At 43.3% G+C, this 23,055-nt stretch overlaps 1 protein-coding gene across 5 annotated transcripts in view; it reads right to left on the reverse strand.

Moving 5' to 3' along the window:
- Window positions 1-442: 442 nt before the first annotated feature.
- nectin1b (nectin cell adhesion molecule 1b) overlaps window positions 443-23,055 on the reverse strand; it is a 163,369-nt gene continuing 140,756 nt past the window's right edge. For 2 of the 5 annotated variants that reach the window (XM_054794081.1, XM_054794079.1), the window contains one exon: window positions 443-3,979. In XM_054794081.1, coding sequence (XP_054650056.1) covers window positions 3,752-3,979 — 228 coding nt within the window. In that variant the 3' untranslated portion in view covers window positions 443-3,751. Of the gene's footprint in view, window positions 3,980-5,535; window positions 7,914-15,725; window positions 15,913-23,055 lie in introns of those variants that run through there. The other 3 variants (XM_054794083.1, XM_054794082.1, XM_054794080.1) reach the window with 3 other exon arrangements.

Genomic DNA, 23,055 nt, shown 5'->3' on the forward strand with positions numbered 1-23,055 from the left:
AAGAAAGCAGAGAATGTCCGGGCTTAGCTTAGCTTGTTGCTACGTGACACAGCAGGATATACAGTAGGCGATGCAGGGAGTAGTGTTTTCCCATGAAAAACACTCCTATTCTTTCTTATCGTACATTCTTCTTGCAGAGTTTACCGTGCCTCTGCAACTCACCTTTACCTCGCTCCTGTCACTCCTTTCTCATTCTCTTGATTTTTGTGCAACTGGAAAAGGTCATCACAACATGGTCAAGGTGACGTGAAGGAATATCATTTTTTGCAGTGGCTTGTTGTCATGAGATGCAGACCTGGTTGCTTTCTCCCACACAGTTGCCATGGTTACCAAGATGACTTTTTTGCCAACACAAACACTCTAGAAGTCAAGCGCTGGCTCGTATTTCTGTCATCAACGAGTGCACCCAAACACGCAGGAAACACCAAGCTTCGACAAGAAAGACGGGCAATTTGTGAGCTTTAATCTTCAACTTTTTTTCCACACATGTTAATATTTACAACAAACATGATAAAAAACAAAGAGGTTCTTTTTTTTTCAAATCACATCATGTCATCATTCCGCAAGAAGCTACTCAGGTGTTGTCGCACAAATGGAAGGTGTGGCCAACCTAATAAATAAATATATATACTGTATGTTTAGAAAAATAAAAGTAAATGTTACAGTCATACAAAAACACAAGACGATGTGGAAAAGCAACCCTTTAAAGAACTAAACGTGACGGGGATAAAAAGAGAAGAAAAAGGATTTGACACTTTTGACAAAATGACATGACGTGAAGCATACTTCATGACTTCCTGACATGTACGTACAGTATTTCATAGTCATCATCATACTCAAATGTGTCACTAAAAGACAAACCTGTGTTTCAGTGCTACGCTAGAAAACTCCTCCGCTTCTACTGCTAACAAAGCAAACAAAATGTCCAAACTCTTTTTAAAACCACCACTAACATGAATTCACTTTCAACACAAACACAAACATACATACTTCCCATACACTACATGTGCATACTGTACGGTAGTACTTTCTTCCCATACACTACATGTGCATACTGTATTACTTTCTTCATATACATACAGTACATGTACATAGTATTTCTTCCCATACACTACATGTACATATTACTTTCTTTCCATACATTACATGCACATACTACTTTCTTCCCATACAGTACATGCACATATTACTTACATGGCAACAAAAATACACACAAACAGTACACGTCACTCCAATTTGCTTTGTGAGGAGGGCTTTATTTATTTAAGTACTATACTGTATGTACTGTACTGTATATACACTGTATATACTGTACTGTAAATACTATATGTACTGTATATACTGTATGTACTATACTGTAAATTCTGTATGTACTGTACTGTATATACTGTATGTACTGTACTGTATATACACTGTATATACTGTACTGTAAATACTATATGTACTCTATATACTGTATGTACTATACTGTAAATTCTGTATGTACTGTACTGTATGTACTCTACTGTATATACACTGTATATACTGTACTGTATATACTGTATGTACTGTATATACTGTATGTACTGCATATACTTGATGGACTGTACTGTAAATACAGTATGTACTGTATATACTTTATGTACTGTAGTCTAAATACTGTATATACTGTATCTAATACAGTACTGTATATACTGTATGTACTGTAGTCTAAATACTGTATGTACTGTAAATACTGTGTGTACGGTAATGTATATACTGTATCTACTGTATGTACTGTATATTCGGTATGTACTGTACTGTATATACATTGTAACTACTCTATATAATGTATGTACTGTAAATGCTATATGTAATGTACTGTATCTACTGTATGTACTGTACTGTATATATTGTATGCAATGTATTGTATATACTGTATGTACTGTACACTACTCCATATACTGTAAATACTGTATTAACGTACTGTATATACTGTATCTACTGTATATACACTGTATATACTGTATGTACTGTAAGTACTCTATGTACTGTATGCTGTATGTAGTGTATCTGTTTGTACTGTATGTACTGTATACATTATGTACTGTATCTACTTTATGTAATGTACTGTAAGTAATGTAAATACTGTACTGTATGTACTATACTGTATGTACTGTATTGTGTGTACTCTATGTACTATACTGTATGCACTGTATGTACTATACTGTATGTACTGTATTGTATGTACAGTATGTACTTTATCTGCTGTATGTACTGTACTGTATGTACTCTATGTACTATACTGTATGTACTACAAGTATTGTATGTACTGTATGTACAATAAGCAGTGTATGTGTGATGCTAGGTTATTTATGTACAGTAAGTACAGTCAGTAGTGTATGTGTGATGCTAGCTTACAGTATGTATGTACAGTAAGTACTATAGTGTAAGTACAGTAAGTAGTGGACAGTATGTGTGATGCTAGCTTATGTATGTACAGTAAGTACTATAGTGTAAGTACAGTAAGTAGTGTACAGTATGTGTGATGCTAGCTTATGTATGGTATCCAATCAAGTGCTTTGTACAGTGGCAGGCTTTTTTCTGGTGAGGCTGCTGACTTTAGCGATGAAATTATTATTCAAAACAAACACAAAAATCAAGTCACAGATGGAGGCTTTTTTCTAACAGTTTTAGGTTCTCTCGCCAGTCAGCCACGATTCCACCAAGAAGCGGTCCGCTTCAGTGTCCAGCTCAGCCTCGTACAGCTTGACACGCATTGTTATGATTTTAGAAGCGGGATTTTTAAATCCCAACTCAGGCAGTGCCAGCAAATGGGAGGTAAAGCTGAAGCTAATGACTGGAAGCTAATGAAGGTAGCATTGCTCACACAGGACGATGGTGATAATGTGAGGTACAACCGATTGTCACATCAATGTTTCGTGATAACTTTTCAGCCGTCTGGGGACTTGAAACGCTTTGCACCGACTCTACAAAAATAAAACAATGCGCTTCCCCATATTACACTTGCTTCTCGTTCCAATACTCATTGTTAGCAGCTGAAAAAGTGCTACATATATTTTACCAACGCAAAAGAACCAAAGTGTGCTGCTTGGTGGAAACAAAGCTTGAAGGACAGTGATTGTCTTCCTCGGCATCAACACAAATGACAGATATGAAAAGCCGAGCACCGTGCGTCACCAATCAAAGATCTTATCACCTCTCGTTGGACAATGGAGCTAAACTACAATGGCGCTACGTGTCTTTGGCAGCTACTGCTAGGAAATACTTGATTTTATTTCATAAAAAGAACTGGAACAAGAGATAGTCTCGAATCGCAAGCCCTTTTTTTTTCCTCATGATTGTGTGCGCGTGTGTTTCCTGCTAGCTAATTGTGCTAACATTCACTTCTAACGAGCCAAAACGTCCATCAAAAACAGCCAAGCGACGAAGGGTTCACCATCACATAATAATCCTGGCAAGTCAAAGGGTTCGTCATCAGAGAACAATCTTTTTTTTGTTTATTATTCTTCATATTTTCACAAGAACACACCGGAGCAAACGCACACTACAGTCGACTTTCCAGGAGGCAAGCAAGCGATTTGATTGACAGACACGGAAAGAAAGAGAAAAGCAACGGTGACGACTAGCTAGTGAGGAAGGTGCTAACAAACGTTGTACACAGGAAGTAGAAAAGCACTGAAGTTGGAAACAAGCAGGGCGGGGCACAAGGCTGGCAGGAGGCGGGGTTTTAACCTTATGACCGGTTGGAGAGGCGGGAAACGCCACCCTGTCACACGGACTGCTCCTTGGGGAAAGGCGGTCGGGAGCCAGGGGCGGAGAAGCCGGTGTTGGAGTACATGGGCTCGTTGGAGGGGGGCTGGGCGTAGGCGTGCTGGGGCAGGAAGGTGACGGGCGGGTGGGCTTGGGCGGGCTGAGACTCGGCCAGGTGCTCCATGTCGCGCTGGTGGCTCATGTACTCGGCGGGGTTCAGCGGCTCTTCCGGATGTTTCCCAGAGTCCTGGCAGAGAGGGATAGGGGGTGTTGTTGAGTGTGTGACATGTAGCGTCATTAGGGGATAAACACTCCTGATAAGTACTTTAAGACCAGTTGAAAAATGGCAAAAATGTACATTTTGCTCTGTTGCTGATTCAGTACCTCAAGATCCGGTTCAAGAGTGATGGAAGGATGGAACGAGAGATCAACCGGCGGGTTGATGCGGCATCTGCAGGGATGCAGACTCTGCATCAGTCCGCTGTGGTGAACAGGGAGCTGAGCCCAAAGGCAAAGTTCTCAATTTACCAGTTGATCTACGTTCCTCCCCTCATCCTCACCTATGGTCATGAGCTTTGGGTAGTGAGCAAAAGGACAAGATGGCGGGTACAAGCGGCCGAAATGAGTTTTCTCTGTAGGGTGGCTGGGCTCTCCCTTAAAGTTAAGGTGAGAAGCACTGTCATCTGGGAGAAATTCGAAGTAGAAGTCAGATGAGGTGGCTCGGGCATCTGGTCAGGATGCCTCCCGGAGGCCTCCCTGGGCAGGTGTTCAGGGCATATCCGACTGGCAGGAGGCCTCGGGGAAAACCCAGACATGTTGGAGAGACTATGTCTCTCAATTGGCCTAAGAACACCTCGGGATCTGCCGGGAGGAGGCTTCCCTGCTTAGGCTGCTGCTCCCACGACCCGACCTTGGATAAGCAGAAGAAAATGGATGGATGGTTGTTGATTCATCTTTGTAATGTTTATCACGCATTTGTAAGTTAAGGTGCCTAGTGGGAGCCCAATTTGATGCCGGCAAGAGGAAAAGAAGAACAGAGTAAAGCTTTATTAAGTCAAACGATGCCTCGTGCAAGAACATTTCCGCATCGCCTTCTTTGTTCTACACAGGTCAACAGGAAGAATTTCACACGACAGAGCTCAGTGTCCTGCAGACACTTTGTCATCCTGCGCTGCTTCCAAAAGAGAAAATGCTAGCAGAGCTGCTGTCTGCATGCTGACATGACAAGGAGCTGTTCGAGGGGAAGTTCAGCAAAGAGCTCAACATCATTGGTCCCAACAGCTTGGACCTTCTATACATAAGCCAGAAATGCTTTGCAAGTTGCTAGCTTTCCTTTGATACAAACAAATGAGGAAAACAACAAAAACATAGCAAAACAAACAAATGAAAAACTAATAATAATTATCTATCCATCCATCCAGCCATCCATCCATCTTCTTCCACTGATCCGAGGTCAGCAGCTTAAGCAGGGAAGCCCAAACTTCCCGAGTACTTCGTCCAGCTCCTCCTGGCGGATCCTGAGGCGTTGCCAGGCCAGTTGAGAGACATCTCTCCAATATGTCCTGGATCTTCCCCGAGGCCTCCTACCAGTTGAGCCATCTCATCTGGCTCCTTTCAATGTGGAGGAGCAGCGCTTCTCATCTTACCCCAGCCACCTACACGTTCTACAGAGACAACTCATTTCGGCCGCTTGTACCCGCCATCTTGTCCTTTCGGTCACTACCCAAAGCTCATGACCATAGGTTAGGGTAGGAGCGTAGATCCACCGGTAAATTGAGAGCTTTGCCTTTCGTCTCAGCTCCCTCTTCACTATAACAGACCGATGCAGAGTCCACATCACTGCAGACACCTCACCAATCCACCTGTCCATCTCACGTTCCATCCTTCCATCACTCGTGAACAAGACCCTGTGGTACTTAAACTCCTTCCCTTGGGGAAGGATCCCATCCCCGACCCGGAGATGGCACTTCACGGTCTGGAACTCGAACTTCGAGGTGCTGATTAATATAATATAATGATTAATATAGTATAATAATTATAAAGTGTTATGTCTCATGAGTGCAAATATGGTAGTTTTTAACTGAAATGAACACAAAGAATAAAACACAACACCTAAAACAAGACAGGTGGGAGACAAAAGGGCAGGCAAGGACATGATTGGTCCGACGCAGGAGGAAGGGCGGGGCTAACAAAACTCACTCCTCTTTTTTGGAAATCAGCCACAATCCTTATGTGAGACATGAACACGTATGTCTTTCTCTTTTCTGTGCGTTCTAAAGCTATAAAAACAGATGAAAAGAGGCAGGTAAGGATGCACATAATGGGACACACCTATTCCGCCTATAAAGCCTTCTGAAAAACCCTCCAAAAAGCGCCAACAACGCTCCATTTACATAATGTGACCTGCATATATTAACCAAGCTACAGTGACATTGTTATTATTGTTATTAACATTTCTACGTTACATTACTGGCGTAGTGACTCTTCGCCACACCGCACCAGCTAGCTACTAGCCAGCTAGCGACTAGCTTCACCACAGACTCCCTCACAATGACTCAGGCCACTAGCGAAAGCTAACGCTACATATCGGAGCTGCCGCCACTGCTGCTGTGTTTTTGTTTTTGAGTTTGGAAAAGTTAACGCTAGCTGTAGCGTCCCTTTCTATATTGCTATGTGAAATCAATGCACCCAGGAAGGAAGTTCCGCTAATGCTTCAAATGAGCGAAATACTGTAAGTATTACACGTTATCATGAATGTACCTGCTACTACATGTTCACAGCATGGATATAAAACCATAAAACCTTGTTGGAGCTTTTTTAGAGGGCTTTATAGTTGAAATAGGTGTGTCCCATTACGTGCATTGTTAGCGCCCTCATGCTAACTGTTTTTATGTCTTTAGAATGCACAGAAAAGAGAAAGGCATGTGTTCATGTCTCACATAAGGATTGTGGATGATGGGCAAAATTCCAAAAAAGAGTGCAATTTTTCCTCAAAATCAGTGCTCACTTACACACACATATTACAGTATGAGTCAAAGGTGTATATGAAAGTGTCTAAAAATGTCAATTGAAACTCGTTCTGTGTTCTGGATACAACTCATCAACAAAGATTAATCTTAAGAATTAAAATGGCATACTTTTAGTATGCAAACTGTATGAAAAATGTCCTTCCTGGTCCACGGGAATGGATTTAAAATTATGAATATTTCTATCATTGCTAAATATAAAAGTTAGTACTGAGTTCAACAAACAATTACTGCTCAGAAAAAGGATAATGTATGTGAAATATGTGGTTATTTGCACTGGAATGGGTTTATTAGGTGCTCTTGAACATACAAACTGTCATGCCAAAAAGAGAAAAAAAAATGGAAGATGTATTTAAAAAATGGAATGTCTGTTACCCAGGGAGGACATTAGGGAATTCCAATATATGGAGGAAGAAAAATTGAATTAAAAAAATGGGTTGTTACTGTGTTAGTAGGCCTTATTGCAAAATCACCTCAATTATGCCCAAGTAGATTTTAAGCCTGGATGTTTCTCAGGAAGGACATTTTGGCATTTTAAATGTTGATTTCTTCCAAAATGTTCTTGTAATGTCTCGTCTCATCTTTGACCCATTCACAGTATCTAAAAATATATTTTTGTTATTGTTATTGTCATCATCTACCACTGTACAAAATGAAATCAGCACCATAAGCGATACATAACATTACATAACGATAATTGTAAAACCTAATATTGCTCATGTTCAGTTGTGAAATACATTTCTGACGACACAAGACAGTTGTATCCATCCATACACGAACACTGAAAAAAGTTTTCCAAAAGACAAACACCTCCATTTGGATGTGGTTGAAAATATCCGTGTCTGTGTGGACGTAGCCTGAAGGGGACGTTTATAACAGATTTGATCGTACAAAACCCTTCCAATGGAATAAGAGCCTTTGTGGTAAATTTGTGTAATTTTTTTGTTGAACTACAAATGTGTGAAGTGTAATTCCCAGGCTGATACAAGAATGGAAGTGGTTAAGATGGAATGACAGCATTTTCATCAGAAAACATGACAAGAAAGTGAGAAAAACAGCATGCAATTGTGACAATAAAAGATGAGAGTGAATAAAAGGGGGACTTACAACGATTCCTCACACATCTCTACATCTAGGAAAACCAGCATCCCAGCTCTGGAGAAGGATTTGGCAATAAAGCCACAAAGAGATTTCCAGTAAGGTTGTATTGGTAGACGTGTACAGAGCATAGAGTATGTTCTATGGGTAAAGTCTGGGGGCATCATTAGTAAGCAAGCTGCTAGTAAAACCGTTACATCAAGACTGGACTTGGACTAAACGACAAGGTTCTGTTTGGGGTGACAAAAATACAGACATCAAGGAGAAAATAAGACCTTGAGTGGTTGCAGGCAGGCTGAGAAACATATTTGCTTGGTGTTATTATGGGGAGCACTGTCCTTGTTGTTAAGCCTGGCATTTTGGGGCCAGCCGAGTGGACGGCGGAGCATGAAACTCTCTTTTCCTGTAGGTCTATTCCTAGATGAACGCCTCAACAAACTCAAACTCAAGGCTCAACAACCCATGTGCCTCTATGCCAGATCAAGAACCCGACTGATCTTATATTAGAGATGCACCATATCTTTTATTCAAACCGATATCGATAACTTCAGATTGAACTGTAGTTTATGCACACCTGGAGGTAAGCGGGACTGGAACAAATTAGGATTTGGCCAACTGTACCTGTTGATTTGTCCTAATCAAATATTATGACATTACTACTACCACGTCACTACTATCAGGAGAACCAGAGTATAGAGTGGAGGGAGCCACCTGCTGTGGCCCAGCTACGAGCAGCCAGTGTGCCCCTACAGAGGTGGTTGTTTTCAGAGAAATCCTGGGTTTTAATGACATGATGTGGTGGGAAGGTGGGTAGGCATGTAGCTAGGTATCTGGTCAGTCAGTAGTAGGTACAGTAGGTAGATTGGTCGGTTGGTAGTTATTGCATGTGCTATACATAAGTAGGAAAATTATTCTTTATGTTGGTCGGTATGTAGAATGGTAGGCTGGGAAGAAAACGGTAGCTAGGTGCGATACGTGGTCAGGCAGGTCAGGTGGCAGTAAGGTAAGTCGTTTTAGAATAGGTGTGTAAATGGAGATGGATGTTTACTTTGGTTTAAGTGGGTCGGTAATGATTAGGAAGAGAGGACTACCTACTTTTCTGTGTCTGAAATATTAGTTTAAGCTAAGCAGTTTCATGTTTTGCAATTTCTTCCCTTGCCGCAACCAAAATGAAACAAAGCGTGACCTAAACATTAAGGTACCGTGATTATTGTGTACCCATAGACTCCTTGTATCTAAAGGGGTATTTTAAGGTTGCTGCATTTTTCCATGCACAACAAATATTCCTACGCTGTCAGCTCACCTGAGGTCATGATTACTTTTTTGTCACAGAAGCTCAACAACAGCAGCAACACTACTCCCCAAAAAGTCAGCTGTCAAATATGACAGTAAAATTACAGACTAGTGAAAAAACAAATGTGTTGGAGGCGGCTCGGCTGGACCCAACCGCTGTTTGATTTTTCCTAAATCTTCCAAAAGCAGTCAAGAGAGCACAGATAGTGATGGAGCCTGGTCCAGTCAGATGGTTTACACAACATATCAGTAATTAAGCCATTGTATTGTCAGGGCATTGACTGGATGGCAACTGGACTGTTCAGGTTGTCTGAGAAGACGCTTGGCCTTTCATCTGAGAAGGCTTCATCAGTTCATGCTCAAAGACCAGGCGGGACACACACCAGTCAAAATAAATAGGACAGCTCTGGTCTGAGAGACAAGGCAACTTGTCACCTTGGTTTCAGGTGAGCCCATGACCATCATTACATCTGAAGGGGATGCTTACGAAGGTGATACCACCCAAACAAGCATTGTTGGCGGACAGAGGCCCACTCCATTGTATCGTAGTCGTCATCATTTGACATCACTAAAGACCCAAACCATTCAAGTCTGCACCTGCCTCCCCCTTTACAGGATAAATAAATTGGCCTTTGCACCAAGTTATCAGACTAAAGCTGTCCTATCTAGTTTGATTAGTGTGTGTCCCACCTAGTCTTTGAGCATGAACTGATGAAGCCTGCTCGGATGAGAGGCCAAACATCTTCTAAGACAACCTGAACAGTCCAGTTGCCATCCATTCAATGCCCTGGAATATCAGTAACTACTTTTCTTGTCGCACACACTGGCATGAAGTCACAATTTTGGATACTTGGCATAAAGGGGTGGAACGGTACACCATATTCACGGTTAGGCACGCACCTCAGTTTTAAGGTCACGTTTGGGTTCCTTTTGGGTCCAATAGCTCCGTTCCCCATCCCTACTGAACAATGGCGGCACACCGCTTTCGTTTTACCCACTTTTCATGAAGACAAAGTGTTCCCAAACAGGTAACTTTTACCACGGAAGAGGCTTTCTGGCCATGACTACCGCTAGCCATCCGTCCAGTTGCCATCCATTCAATGCCCTGAGAATATCAGTTACTACTTTTCTTGTTACACACACTGGCATGAAGTCACAATTTTGGACACTTTACACAAAGGGTGTAACAGTATGCCATATTCGCGGTTTGGCACACACCTGGGTTTGAAGGTTACATTTGGGTTAATTTTGGGTACAATAGCCCGTTCCCCATCCCTACTGAATAATGGCAGCACACTGCTTTCATTTTACCCACTTACCTTTTTACGTATTTCACTGGGTAGGCCAAGTGTTCCCAAGTGTACTGCTAGCCAAAGGCTGGACTGTATTCGTTTACCAAGTAGACGCATGAGGTCACAAACACTTCCTGTCCCCGTCTTTTAATGGGAACGCGTCCCATTCTGCTACCATACGGAATATCCCAAATACAATACGCAGTCAATAGTTTGTCCAAACAAAAAAGGAAAAGAAAGACAGAACTCAGTAAGATTGTCTGATAGGGTGGGATGTCCTCTGAAGAGAGACATCTTCATTTTAAAAGAAGCTCAAATCAGTGGCTGGTCCTTGGGTTGTATTTTTCAACCGTTTAAAACTATCTTCCTAAAACATCATCTTCTAATAATCACCGCAAGATGATAAAAAAGTATTTCCAAGCTGCCACATCACATTCAGAATAATCTACTGTATCAACGTCACCTTTCCCAAAAACGCCAATAGCCCGCAGATCCTCCCTGACAGCATCTACCAGGTCAGACTTCCTGCCACTGCAATTAAAGTTCCTTCCAACTTTGAGCAAACACGAGGGACTGGGGGCCGAGGGGAACTTTATCAAGCACGTGCGTTTGAACTGAGCGCTAATCTAAATGAAATCTGGCTCACCTTGAAGTCATTCTAAGCGGCGATGAAGTGCTTTCAAGAGGAGCTGCCCAAATATCTGATCATGTAATAAGTCTGTCAAAGCAACACTTAAAAAAAACACACACAATCATGCGGCGATTAACAGTAGGCTGATTCATTTGACAGATTATTTTCTGCCCCAAAGGCGACTTGACTTGAAAAGCTTTTATTGCGCTGAAAAAAGAATCCCAGCAACGTCTGGATGAACGAACGCTTTCAATCACGAGCTGGTCTGAGCTTTTATCGAACGGCGCAACCTGAGGGCAGGAGGCTAATACCCTTTTCTACGTAGAGGGAAAGCCGACATGTTGCAGCTGCAGCATCATCACTTCCTTAGCTGCTGACTGTACATGCTGGGGGGGCAGACATGCTACTCGGTCAATATTCACCATCACTGTGACATCCAACGCTTGTACTTTGCACATGACACCGGTCCAACATTTCTGGAAGCGTGATGTTTAGCTCCAGTTTTGGGAGACACATTTAAAGATGCTTTGATCTTCTTTCAGACATGCTCAAAAAACATCTCCGTTACATTGACACAATTTAACATTATTTTTATTTAATCCTACCGCTTCTCCATGTCTATTACTGATTACTTCTTCACTTTATGTCTTTAACATGTGACCATTTTTGCTGATACAATCGTCCCTCACCACTTCACATTTCGAATTTTGTGGCTTTACTATCATGTTTTTTCAAAAATCATGCTGTGTTGTGGTTGAATACAGCCAATTAGTTAAAACGTAAATGCATATTGAAGCAAATTGGATGTATTTTTTGCCTAAATTAAGCATAAAAATGCTAAATTAACATAAACTAAACATGACTAATAAACTAAAATACAAATAGAAGTCATAAGACGCATTCTAATTGTGAATGTTGTATTGTACGTTGGTCACCAGGTGTCAGTCAGACAAGCACCAGACTTGATCACCAGAACAACAGGCCTTTATTGCAGCTTAAAACGATCAGGCACAATAATAATATAATAATCATAATAATAATAGGGCTGAGCGGTTAGCAAGTTGGCCACACAATCAGGAGATCGGGAAGATCTGGGTTCGAATTTCCGCTTGGGCATTTCTGTGTGGAATTTGCATGTTCCCCTGTGCGTGTGTGGGTTTTCCCCGGGTACTCCGGTTTCCTCCGACATTCCAAAAACATGCATGTTAGGTTAATTGGCGCCTCTAAATTGTCCATAGGGATGAATGTCAGCATGAATGGTTGTTTGTCTATATGTGCCCTGCGATTGGCTGGCAACCAGTCCAGGGTGTACCCCGCCCCTCGCCCAAAGTCAGCTAGGATAGGCTCCAGCATACCCCTGCGACCCTAATGAGGATAAGTGGCATAGAAAATGGATGGATGGATGCATAATAATAATAATACTAATCATAAAAATAACATGGGTCATAGCTGTTGCGGCCATAGCTCAACTCTGAACCCCCAACACCACTAAGGGAATTCATTTACTGTGACACACATGAGCACAAATTTTATTAATGACTTACATTTATTTTCTCTGATTACACCTACTATATTGGGTAATGTGGATGTAAAGGTTACTATAGGGGTGTTATTTCATGTCTAGAGCTCTCTAATAACGGTAAAAAGAGATGCATGATATATTTTTTTTCCAGATACCAATAACTTTCTGCTTCTCAAAACTGATATGGTACCAAAACCAAACTTTTTTATATCTACTTTTTAAAAATTTAGATGTAAGTGTAGTTTGTGCACACCTGGAGGTAAGAAGGACTGGAACAAATTAGGATTTGACCAACTGTACCTGTTGATTTGTCCTAATCAAATATGACATTACTACTACCACATCACTACTATCAGGAGAACCAGAGTATAGAGCGGAGGGAGCCACCTGCTGTGGCCCAGCGAGGTGCGCTGTATTCGGGCACACGCTCCGAGCAGCCGGTGTGACGCCACGGAGGTCTCTGGCAAACCTTTTGTACTTTTCTGGCGTTTCAGGTAGCAGATAAGGTATTTTGTGTGATCTGTTTTTTTTTCCCCGTCATCGCGGAGCATTTGTTACAATTAGCGCGCAAAATGTGTTACTCAGAAGGTGAATGTTTGTTTGCAAGTGAGCTCAGGGGAAGTTACATCTTTACATTAATGTCACAGTCAGGAGTAAAAAGGAGCACTTGATTTGCTCACCCTCACAGTACGGGTAATCTGGCCTCATCGGAGCGTTTTTTTTTTTTAAATGATTGGTTATCGGAGCTATTTTTAGTTATTAATCCAATTATTAGTTATTGGATTTATCTACATAATTCCCTCATATCGAGACTATAATTATGGTGCACTACTCGTTAAAAACTGCATTTAGAAGATGGTAAATACATTTTCTACACCCTATCTACAAAACGATTCACTTTATTAACAAGGAAGAAATACTTTGAGGAAATTCACTTCAATTCAGTTAGCCGCCATAAACGAGGGATGTGTAAGGAAAGAATTGATAGATTTTGTCTTGGTCATACGTAACGTAATTCAAAAGAAATCGGTAACCCTCTTTTCTCTTCATTTGATGAATTATTATTGTGATGCTATTATTTTGGTTAGCTCCATGAGAGGTTGAAAATATGAAACACAGCAAAGTACACACTACTCAACAATACACATTTTGTGAAGGGACAGACACTGCAGAAATACGGCGAGCTATTCCCCGTCAGGATTTTGTGTTTTTGCCATAGTTTGAATAGGTTATGACGAGAAAAGCTGCTTTCTTTCATGGAGAAGATGCACCAAAAGCGTCTCCTAGCAACCAGAGACATTGTCCAGAGCTGGACTTGTTTGTCTCCCTTGAGGCACTGCAGGCTTGTCAGGTTTATTTTGGAATGATTTGACTGGGATTTTATTATTCTCCAATTCCATTCTCTCAAAAAGCAGACAAGCTCATGTTTTTTTTTTTTTGTCCAAACACCTTCCTGGGCAAAATATCATGATTTGAAATGTCTTTATATCTCCATAGGGCACCTCCACATGGATGGAACTGCGTCTAAATGCGAAGAGAACGGCTGCTGCTCTTTCTCTGAGCACGTCCCAGCAGGGCCGAGAGCATCCTGAACCCCAGCATTGTCGGGTTGCTATGGGAACCACTCTGCCAACAAAACCAGTCTGTGCCCCCCGCCACCCCCGCCACCCCCACCACCGCCCACTCTGCTGTGACTCCTTAATGAAGGTTGGACTTTCTTTACACCTGATGGATGGAGACAAGAGTGGCATAAACACTTCTGGAGAAACCTTTGTGCGTCTCCATGATTGGCTGCTTGATGGTGAGCTATTTTCAAAGCATATGATTTCCACTCCATTCACACGATAACTCATGCATGAAAAAAGGTAAAGTGTATGATGTACATTGCAGCATTTTGACTAAATGGTGATTTTTACACGTTCTCGCAGGTTTTACAGGCTACTTTTGCTTCCGTTTTTGACGCTGCATCTCTGAGGCCATGTCACACCAACATGGATGTTTTCTAAGGTGTGAAAAAAATCTCCTTCCACGCAGTACAGTTAAAAAATCTGGGAATGGAAAAGGTCCATCCAGGTTTGTGCGTATGCACCAAAGGACAACTCAGAGTACCTGGCCTTCTTGGGGTCCATCAGGGCACCCTACGGCGTATCATCAGACCTGCAGCTGCATGTTTTGCACACACCGGGGCTGAGCTGTGAACTCAACACCTGCTGATGAGTTGGAATGGATGGTGGGGGAGGATGCCGGACCTGGCAGGCCCAAACATGTGGTGAAGGTATGGCTTGTGGGACTCCAGAAGCAGCTGACAGGTATTGGCAGGCCAAGCTGCATGGGGCTTCGGCTTTGGGTATTTTGGTGAGCCTCGAAGAGGTTCTGGCAAACCATCCGGCACCTCATAAAGGGGAAGCAGTGCCCTGTCCACACCGTTTACAGTGGGAACAGAGGCCTGCTGTACTCAACTGAGGATATTATCTGGCACTAAAAGGAAGCCCTTCTCAATCCCACACCTTCACCTTCCGTAGAGGAAGCAAAGTCTGAAGACACAAATGAGGTGTCTCAGATAGTCAAAATCTCCTCTGTGCCAAAGCTCTGAGTTTTACCCTGAATTCCTCATATTGGCTCATATTGTATATATTGTACTTGTATAAACATACAGCGGAAACAGGCTAATGATGACCAAAGCACACTTTATGCTAGTTGGCAATTATAATTTTTATTGCTACTGTCTGGCCAACGATGACTGCCGTCTACCAACAGCTTGGAACATCAGCGCCCCCTGTGACTTTGGCATGCCCTGCATGTTGATTTCCATGTAGACCAAAAGTATTTTGAAAAAAGTGTTGAAAAAGTTCAATAAAGGCTGACATGAAATGCGAATTTATGTTCCATCTGATGTTTGTGTGTGGATGAAAGGCGGAAATGTATACAAAAAAATATCCATGTTGGTGTGGACATAGCCTGAGCCAGGAGTGTGTCAGTGATGTGGAAATAACAGCAGGTCTGCACAGCAGCGCCAAGAAAGATGGCCGACACCAAAGGACAAGGTGGACAGTGAGGGTGAGGATCTTTAAAAGGGGAGGTCGGCGCATGTGACAGGAGGAGGAAGAGGATGAGTGCATGGGTCTGTGTACCTGCAGGCCAAAGTCTGAGGGGAAAGGCCTATAATGGCATGCGCTAGTGTGAGCTAGGCTGGATGGTTGCATACTCGACAAGGTCCCCGGGGCCAGACAGAGCGGAGCTTCGCGGGCTGGGAGACGAGGCCAAGGCTGCAGTATCCAGCTCCGCGTACTGGACCTCACAGTCCTTGTGGCCCGAGTTCTGGAGACAAGAAAGGGCGAGAGGCGTGTGAGGAGCGACAGCGGCGGAGAGATGAAGAGCGGCAGGTGACAATGCACAAGTGCAATGAACGCCACTCGTGCATTACAACACAAAGCAGCCAAAAGGACACAAATGAAAAAGTACACACAAACACGCCCAGTATCTGCCAACATGAAAGCTTCACACACTCGGTACAGCGAGGCATGACAGGTACATTTAAGTCAGCACCGTCCAAAATTTGGCCCAAGGGCCATTTTAGGCCCTACACTTGTTTTTTTTATTGGCATATTGCAAAAATAAAAGAAATTTTCCATCCTTCTTCTACCTCTTATCCGAGGTGGAGTTGCCTAAGCAGGGAAGCCCAGACTTCCCTCTCCCCGGCTAATTTTGTCCAGCTCCTCCCAGAGGATCCGGAGGTATTCCCAGGCCAGTTGAGAGACATAGTCTCCCTAACATGTCCTGGGTCTTCCCCGAGGCCTCCTACCAGTCGGACGTGCCCTGAACACCTCCCCAGGGAGGCGTGCGCAAGGCATCCTGGCCAGATGCCCGAGCCATCTTATCTGGCTCCTCTCAATGCGGAGGAGCAGCACTTCTACTCCTAGTTTCTCCCGGATGACGGTGCTTCTCACCTTATCTCTAAGGGAGAGCCCAGCCAGCCTAAGGAGAAAACTCATTTCGTCCGCTTGTACCCCCCATCTTGTCTTTTCGGTCACTACCCAAAGCTTATGACCATAGGTGATGGTAGATTCAAGAGTTTTATTGTCATATGCATAGTAAAACAGGTAGTTCTACTATGCAATGAAATTCTTATTCTGTTCATTCTCCCAAGAAAAGAAAGAAAACACAAGAAAGAATAAGAACATAAGAAACATATTAACAAATAAATTAAGCAACAACAACAGAAGAGACATTAATACAAATAAATAAATAAATAAATAAATAAATAAATAAATAAATAAATAAATAAATAATACAGTGCTATGAGTGTGTGCGTGTGTTTCGTGCAGCGTGTGTGAGTGCTTCGTTGAGAAGCCTGATGGCCTGTGGGTAAAAGCTGTTTGCCAGCCTTGTGGTCCTGGACTTCAAACTCTGATGGTAGGAGTGTGAATAATGAGTGTTGTGGATGTGTGCTGTCCTTGATGAGGTTGTGTGTTCTGCGTAGGACTCTAGATTTATAAATGTCTTGCAGCAAGGGGAGGGCTGCCCCAACAATGTTCTGTGAGGTCTTGATCACCCGCTGTAGTGCCTTCCTATCACGTGTTGTACAGTTACCGTCCCAAACAGTGATGAAGGCGGTAAGGACACTTTCGATAGTGCATCTGTAGAAGCAACTCAGGATTGTGGCGGACATGCCAGATTTCCTCAGTCTTCTCAGGAAGTACAGTCTCCTTTGGGACTTCTTCATAATTTGTTGGGTGTTGTGAGACCAGGTGAGGTCCTCGCTGATGTGTGTGCCAAGGAACTTGAAGGTTTTCACCCTCTCCACCTCAGTCTCATCAATAAACAGGGGTCTATGCGGCTCCTTTTCCCTTGTTCTTGGGTCGATGATCATCTCTTTAGTCTTATCTGTATTGAGAAGGAGATTGTTATCACGACACCAAGCTATGAGGTCCGCCACCTCTCTTCTGTATGATGTTTCAACACCACCAGTGATCAGTCCGATGACTGTAGTGTCATCCGCAAATTTAATGATGCTGGTGTTCTGGGAGGCCACGCAATTGTAGGTGAAGAGCGTGTGGAGGAGCGGACTCAGCACACACCCCTGTGGGGTCCCAGTGCTCACAATTCTTGAGCTGGATGTGCGATTGTGGACTCTGACTGACTGGGGCCTGCCTGTGAGACAGTTAAACACCCAGTTACAGAGGGAGGGTGACACGCCAAGTGTGAGGAGCTTATTTGTGAGTTTGTGGGGGCTGACTGTATTAAAAGCAGAGCTATAGTCTATAAATAGCATTCTGACGTATGTGTCCTGGCCCTGTAGGTGAGAAAGGGCTGTGTGGATGGCAGTGTTGACTGCATCATCAGTGGACCGGTTCTGGCGATATGCAAACTGTAGAGGGTCCACAGTTGCCGCCGGGATGCTCTTTTTGATGTGGGTCATGACTATCCTTTCAAAGCACTTCATTACAATAGGAGTGAGTGCTATAGGGCGATAGTCATTCAAGCAGGTCACGTTGCTCTTCTTGGGTACGGGCACTATGGTGGTGGACTTAAAGCAGGTCGGTACAGATGCTTGTGCAAGCGACAGGTTAAATATGTCAGCAAGCACATCAGCTAGCTCTGATGAGCAAACCCGAAGTGCACGTCCTGAGATGTTGTCTGGGCCTGCTGCTTTTCGTGGGTTTGTTTTGTTCAGAACCCTGCGCACATCAGCTGATGTCACCATGAGAGGTGAGTCCTGTGTGCTCCCCAAGTCCAGCCACCCTCTCTGCTCATCAGGAGTTTGGGTGTCAAAGCGGGCGTAGAATTCATTCAGCTCATCTGGAAGTGTGGTTTGGCTGGACGTGGCTACGCTACTCTGCTGTCAATAGTCTGTGATGTGCTGGAGCCCCGCCCACATGCTCCGGGTGTCTGAGGTGGAATAGTAGCCCTCCAGCTTCTGTCTGTACTGTCTTTTGGCCTCTCGTATGGACCTCCTCAGGTCATATCTGGCCTTTTGTAGTCCTCAGTGGTGCCCATGACAAATGCAGTCGAACGAGCACGTAGCTTAGCCCTTACATCACAGTTCATCCACTGTTTTTGATTAGGGTATTTTCTGTAATACTTGGTGGTGGTAAGAGTCTCTATGCATGTGCTAATGTAGCCAGTAACAGCAGAAGCATATTCATCCAAATCAACAGTACAATCTTCCCTCCCCGCTGCAGTTTTAAACACATCCCAGTTTGTGCAGCCAAAGCAGTCCTGAAGTACTTGATCTGTTTCTTCATTCCACACTTTAACTGCTGTATGTACAGGGGGAGCTTTTTTAAGAAGTTGTCTGTATGTTGGATAAAGGAATATGGAGATGTGGTCAGCCTTTCCAAAGTGGGGTCTTGGAACAGCCTTCAAAGCACCTTTCATGTTGCTGTAGACTTGGTCCAGGATGTTATTTTCCCTTGTGGGAAAGCTCACATGCTGGTAATATTTGGGGAGGACAGTCCTGAGGTTACAGTGATTGAAATCGCCAGATATAATGAATACAGCGTCCGTGTGTTTGGTCGCGTGTTTATCAATGATGTCATGCAGGAGGCTTAGTGCGTTAGCGGTGTTAGCTCATGGTGGGATGTAAACAGCAGTTAAATACACAGCGCTAAACTCACGAGGCAAATAAAAAGGTCTGCATTTCACCATCAGCAGCTCAATGTCTTGCGAGCAGTGCTTTTCCATCGTCTGTACGTCTGTGCATTACCGTTTGTTTACGTAAACACAGACGCCGCCACCTCTGTGTTTACCAGACGCTAAAGTCCGATCTCCCCGGTAAGCAGCAAATGTTTCCAACTAGATCGCCGAGTCCGGTATATCCTCCTTCAGCCAGGTTTCTGTGAAGGTGGGCACACAGCATTCCCTGATCTCACGTTGAGCTGTAATCCTTGCTCTTGAGTTCGTCCATCTTTTTTTCAAGAGATCGGACGTTGGCTAGCAGCAGGCTTGGTAGCGGTGGCCTAGTTGCTCTAGCTTTTAGCCTAGCATGCAGGCCGGCCCGCTTGCCTCGTTTACGCCTCGGATGCTTTGCTTGCCGGGTATTCAGCTCACCAGGCCCGCAGGCTGCTGCGTTCTCCCGGCGCAGAAGAAAGGCAAAGTCTGAGAGGCCAAATGAAAGTTCATGGTGAACCCTGCCGATGTTCAAAAGTGTCTCTCTGTTGTAATGAACTGTGTGAGTGTATTGAATGTCCAAAATGAACAATAAAATAGCAAAAAATAGAAAAAAACGGGAGAGTGTCACAGAGACGTCTGCCACGGAGGGATTCTTCTTCTTCACAACAAGGGACCACGCAGAGTCCGCATCACTGCCGACGCTGCACCGCCTGTCCATCTCACGTTCCATCGTTCCCTCACAATAATCTGTCTTTAAAAAACATTGCTTCAGAGTCTTGCACACAAAAACGTTGTTTATTTAGAAAAGCAGCTACAAATGTTGGCTCTGTTTCATTGACAAGACGCTGCAGTCATGCAGACGCTGAGACACGGTCGGTAGCTAGCGTGTGTGATTGAAGGACCAATTGACCCGATGAGCACTTGGCCCAAGTGACGGAGTTAATGACTAAAACGAGCTAATCAATGAACACAATGCCTTCACCACCAAGCCTAAAAATACTTTTTTTTCCCTCCTCTCAGTCTTCTCAACACGCTGAAGTGGCCACTTAAAGGCAGCATGTCAACAGTAAGGGGCTATCCACATGGAAACGGAAAACTATTTGATCCTTTCAGCCTTTCATCCATTCTGGGTGCCCTGAAACAGTATTTTTTCAAAACAGCTTCCAGAAAATCTTAAAGAGGCGGCTTGTCATTGCCGTGTGGACAAGCAAGCTCTACTTCCTGAAAACAATTACGTCACCGTCACGTGACAGTGACAAGCCGACATGCTAACATAGTATCTGAATATTTCTACTGGCACGAGTCACCCCAGTTGACATTCTCCTGATATTTTGTTGTCTTATATTCCAACATGACTTTCTTCTTCTGTCATTTAGTATGTCATGTGGTTCCATCTGCATTTCTGTTCACAGCGCCACACACAGGTGTACCTTGTGTATTGCATCCTTTTCACCCAGTGATCCTCTCCCGTCTGGATGCAACTATTTACTCATCTGGCACAGTGTGGCACAGTGTTTTTTCCAAACTGCAAAAAAAAATCCCAGGAACATTTCCATGTGGACAGGGGCCTAAAGTTGCTTGAAGCGGAATCAAGCAAAGAAAGCTGATAGAAGAGGCTAACTTAAGTCTGTCATGACTGGCATACAACATTAACAAGCCTGATGATCACCAAAACACACGATTTGGAACCTTATCACGATCCCAGGAACTTAGCTGACAAGCAAAATAGATCATTAGTGTGTTATTTTTTGGCTTCTGATTGATTGGTGTGGTCTGCACATCGATTTCAGGTAGATAAAAAAATAAAGAATGCCCTGAAGAAGTTTGATGAAGACTGAAACAGTGATGTGAAATCTACAGTATGTTCCGTTTGCTGTGAAAAAAAGCAAAAGGAAAAATATGTTCTTCTCTGACAATTGATGCAAACACTATTAAAATAAATCATGAAATCAACAATTGATATCAGATGTGATCTACCTCTTTGGGTCATGTCTTTGGATGGAGGGCACGGAGAGAGGAGGAAAAGGATGACACTTTGCTGCTCTCCATCTCCATCCAAGGGAGGAAGACATGCAAAAGATTGAGGCTTTTACATAAATTCACATTCATAATTCACATCTGCGGCCTCTCATTCCCGCCCTCAGCGCTGGTCTGCTGCACTGTCTGCTTATTTAAATATGTGGAATATTTGTCATGAGCTGGGTGCAATCAGGGGGAAAATTGGAGCCACCTCACAATGGGAATGGGCAGATTGTGTTTTACCCTTGGAGAATCATCATTAGGAACTCTGCACTTTGCTAGCGAGTCAGTCTTGCTAAACTTGCAAAGTCAAATGGGATGTTCTACGACAACCGACCTAGCGTGAGTCCAAGCGCCATCAGGATGATGCTAACTTTACAGCAGTGCAATTCCAACACCCTACAGTCATGGAAAAAATGAATAGACCACCCTCGCTTCTTCAGTTTCTTGTCTGTTTTAATGCCTGATACAACTAAAGGTACATTTCTGTTGACAAATGTAACAATGACAACAAAAATAAACAAACATGTCTCTAGTCCTCCTCGGAACAACACTTCCTCATTGTCAATAGACCACTGTGAGATGCTTTCACTGACACTCTGAACATCACAACAACATCTTTATTATGTGTGTGTGTGTGTGTGTGGTCTAAATAAACAGAAAAATAAAGAAAAACAGTAAGTGGATATTCTTATCACTCAGTAATGTAACTCTTACTGTGGAAGTACAATTTGCTGCATTTAAGTATGCTTGGAAATCACAGAAAATAAATTCAAAACAAGTGAATTCAATTTAAATTACGTGGTGTCTTTGAAGGTAACCGTTCTAAATGAGTCACAATGAATGAGTGATTGATATACATATAGCGCTTCTGCTGTTGAAATTAAAAATATATGTAAATGTAAACACTACGTTGGGCATATGCTGATCCAAATGAAGGTCGTTTTGCCCTGGCGGAGGTTCACATGAAGGTCATATGTTTATTTAAGTAATATTTCATTTTATTGTGTGTGTTTGTGTGTGTGTTGTGATAAAATGAGCCTGATGTTGGATGTGTGTGTTAGCATCACTTCATTTTTGTCTTATTTTCTTTGTTTTTGACAAAGAAAAAAATGATAGCAGCTTCCTCTTATCTGTCTGTGTTTTACAAGTTATTGCATAAGATTTGAACATAGACGCAAACATGGTTTGAAGTCAGTCAAAGATAATAATAATGATGCATTACGTCATGTGAAAAGGCAAGGTGGGGAACTCTTGTACTGATGAAGGGTGAAAATGTGTGAAAAGGTGCAACCCGACCATGTTGCCTGTGCTATGGAGTAAATTTAACCAATCAGGTTGGACTATCAAAGTCTTTAGTCAAAAACATGCTAATTACATGCATGCTGGCATGTCCATCCAGCCATTTCCTCTTGTCCTCACTAAGGTTAGGGTATGCTGGAGCCTATCCCAGCTGTGTTTGGGCAGAAGGCAAGGTACACCCTGGACTGGTGCTAGCATGTCATACAATGTATTCTCAACATAACACACAGGGAGCCAAGTTCCGTGCCTCCATTTTCGAGGCGGCTGCCCAGAACTGTGGCCGTAAGGACGTGGGAGGAGTTTGGGGAAACCATGGAGAATGACTTCCGGACGGTTTCAAAGAGATTCTGGACTACCATCCGCCATCTTGGGAAGGGGAAACAGTACACTGTCAACACTGTATGGTGGGGATGGTGTGCTGCTGACCTTGACTCGAGATGTTGTGGACCGGTAGAAGGAATACTACCAATACCTCCTCAATCCCACCGACACATCTTCCAATGAGGAAGCCGTGCCTGGGGACTCTGG

Source organism: Dunckerocampus dactyliophorus, chromosome 12 (assembly GCF_027744805.1).
Source record: "Dunckerocampus dactyliophorus isolate RoL2022-P2 chromosome 12, RoL_Ddac_1.1, whole genome shotgun sequence".
Taxonomy (NCBI): domain Eukaryota; kingdom Metazoa; phylum Chordata; class Actinopteri; order Syngnathiformes; family Syngnathidae; genus Dunckerocampus; species Dunckerocampus dactyliophorus.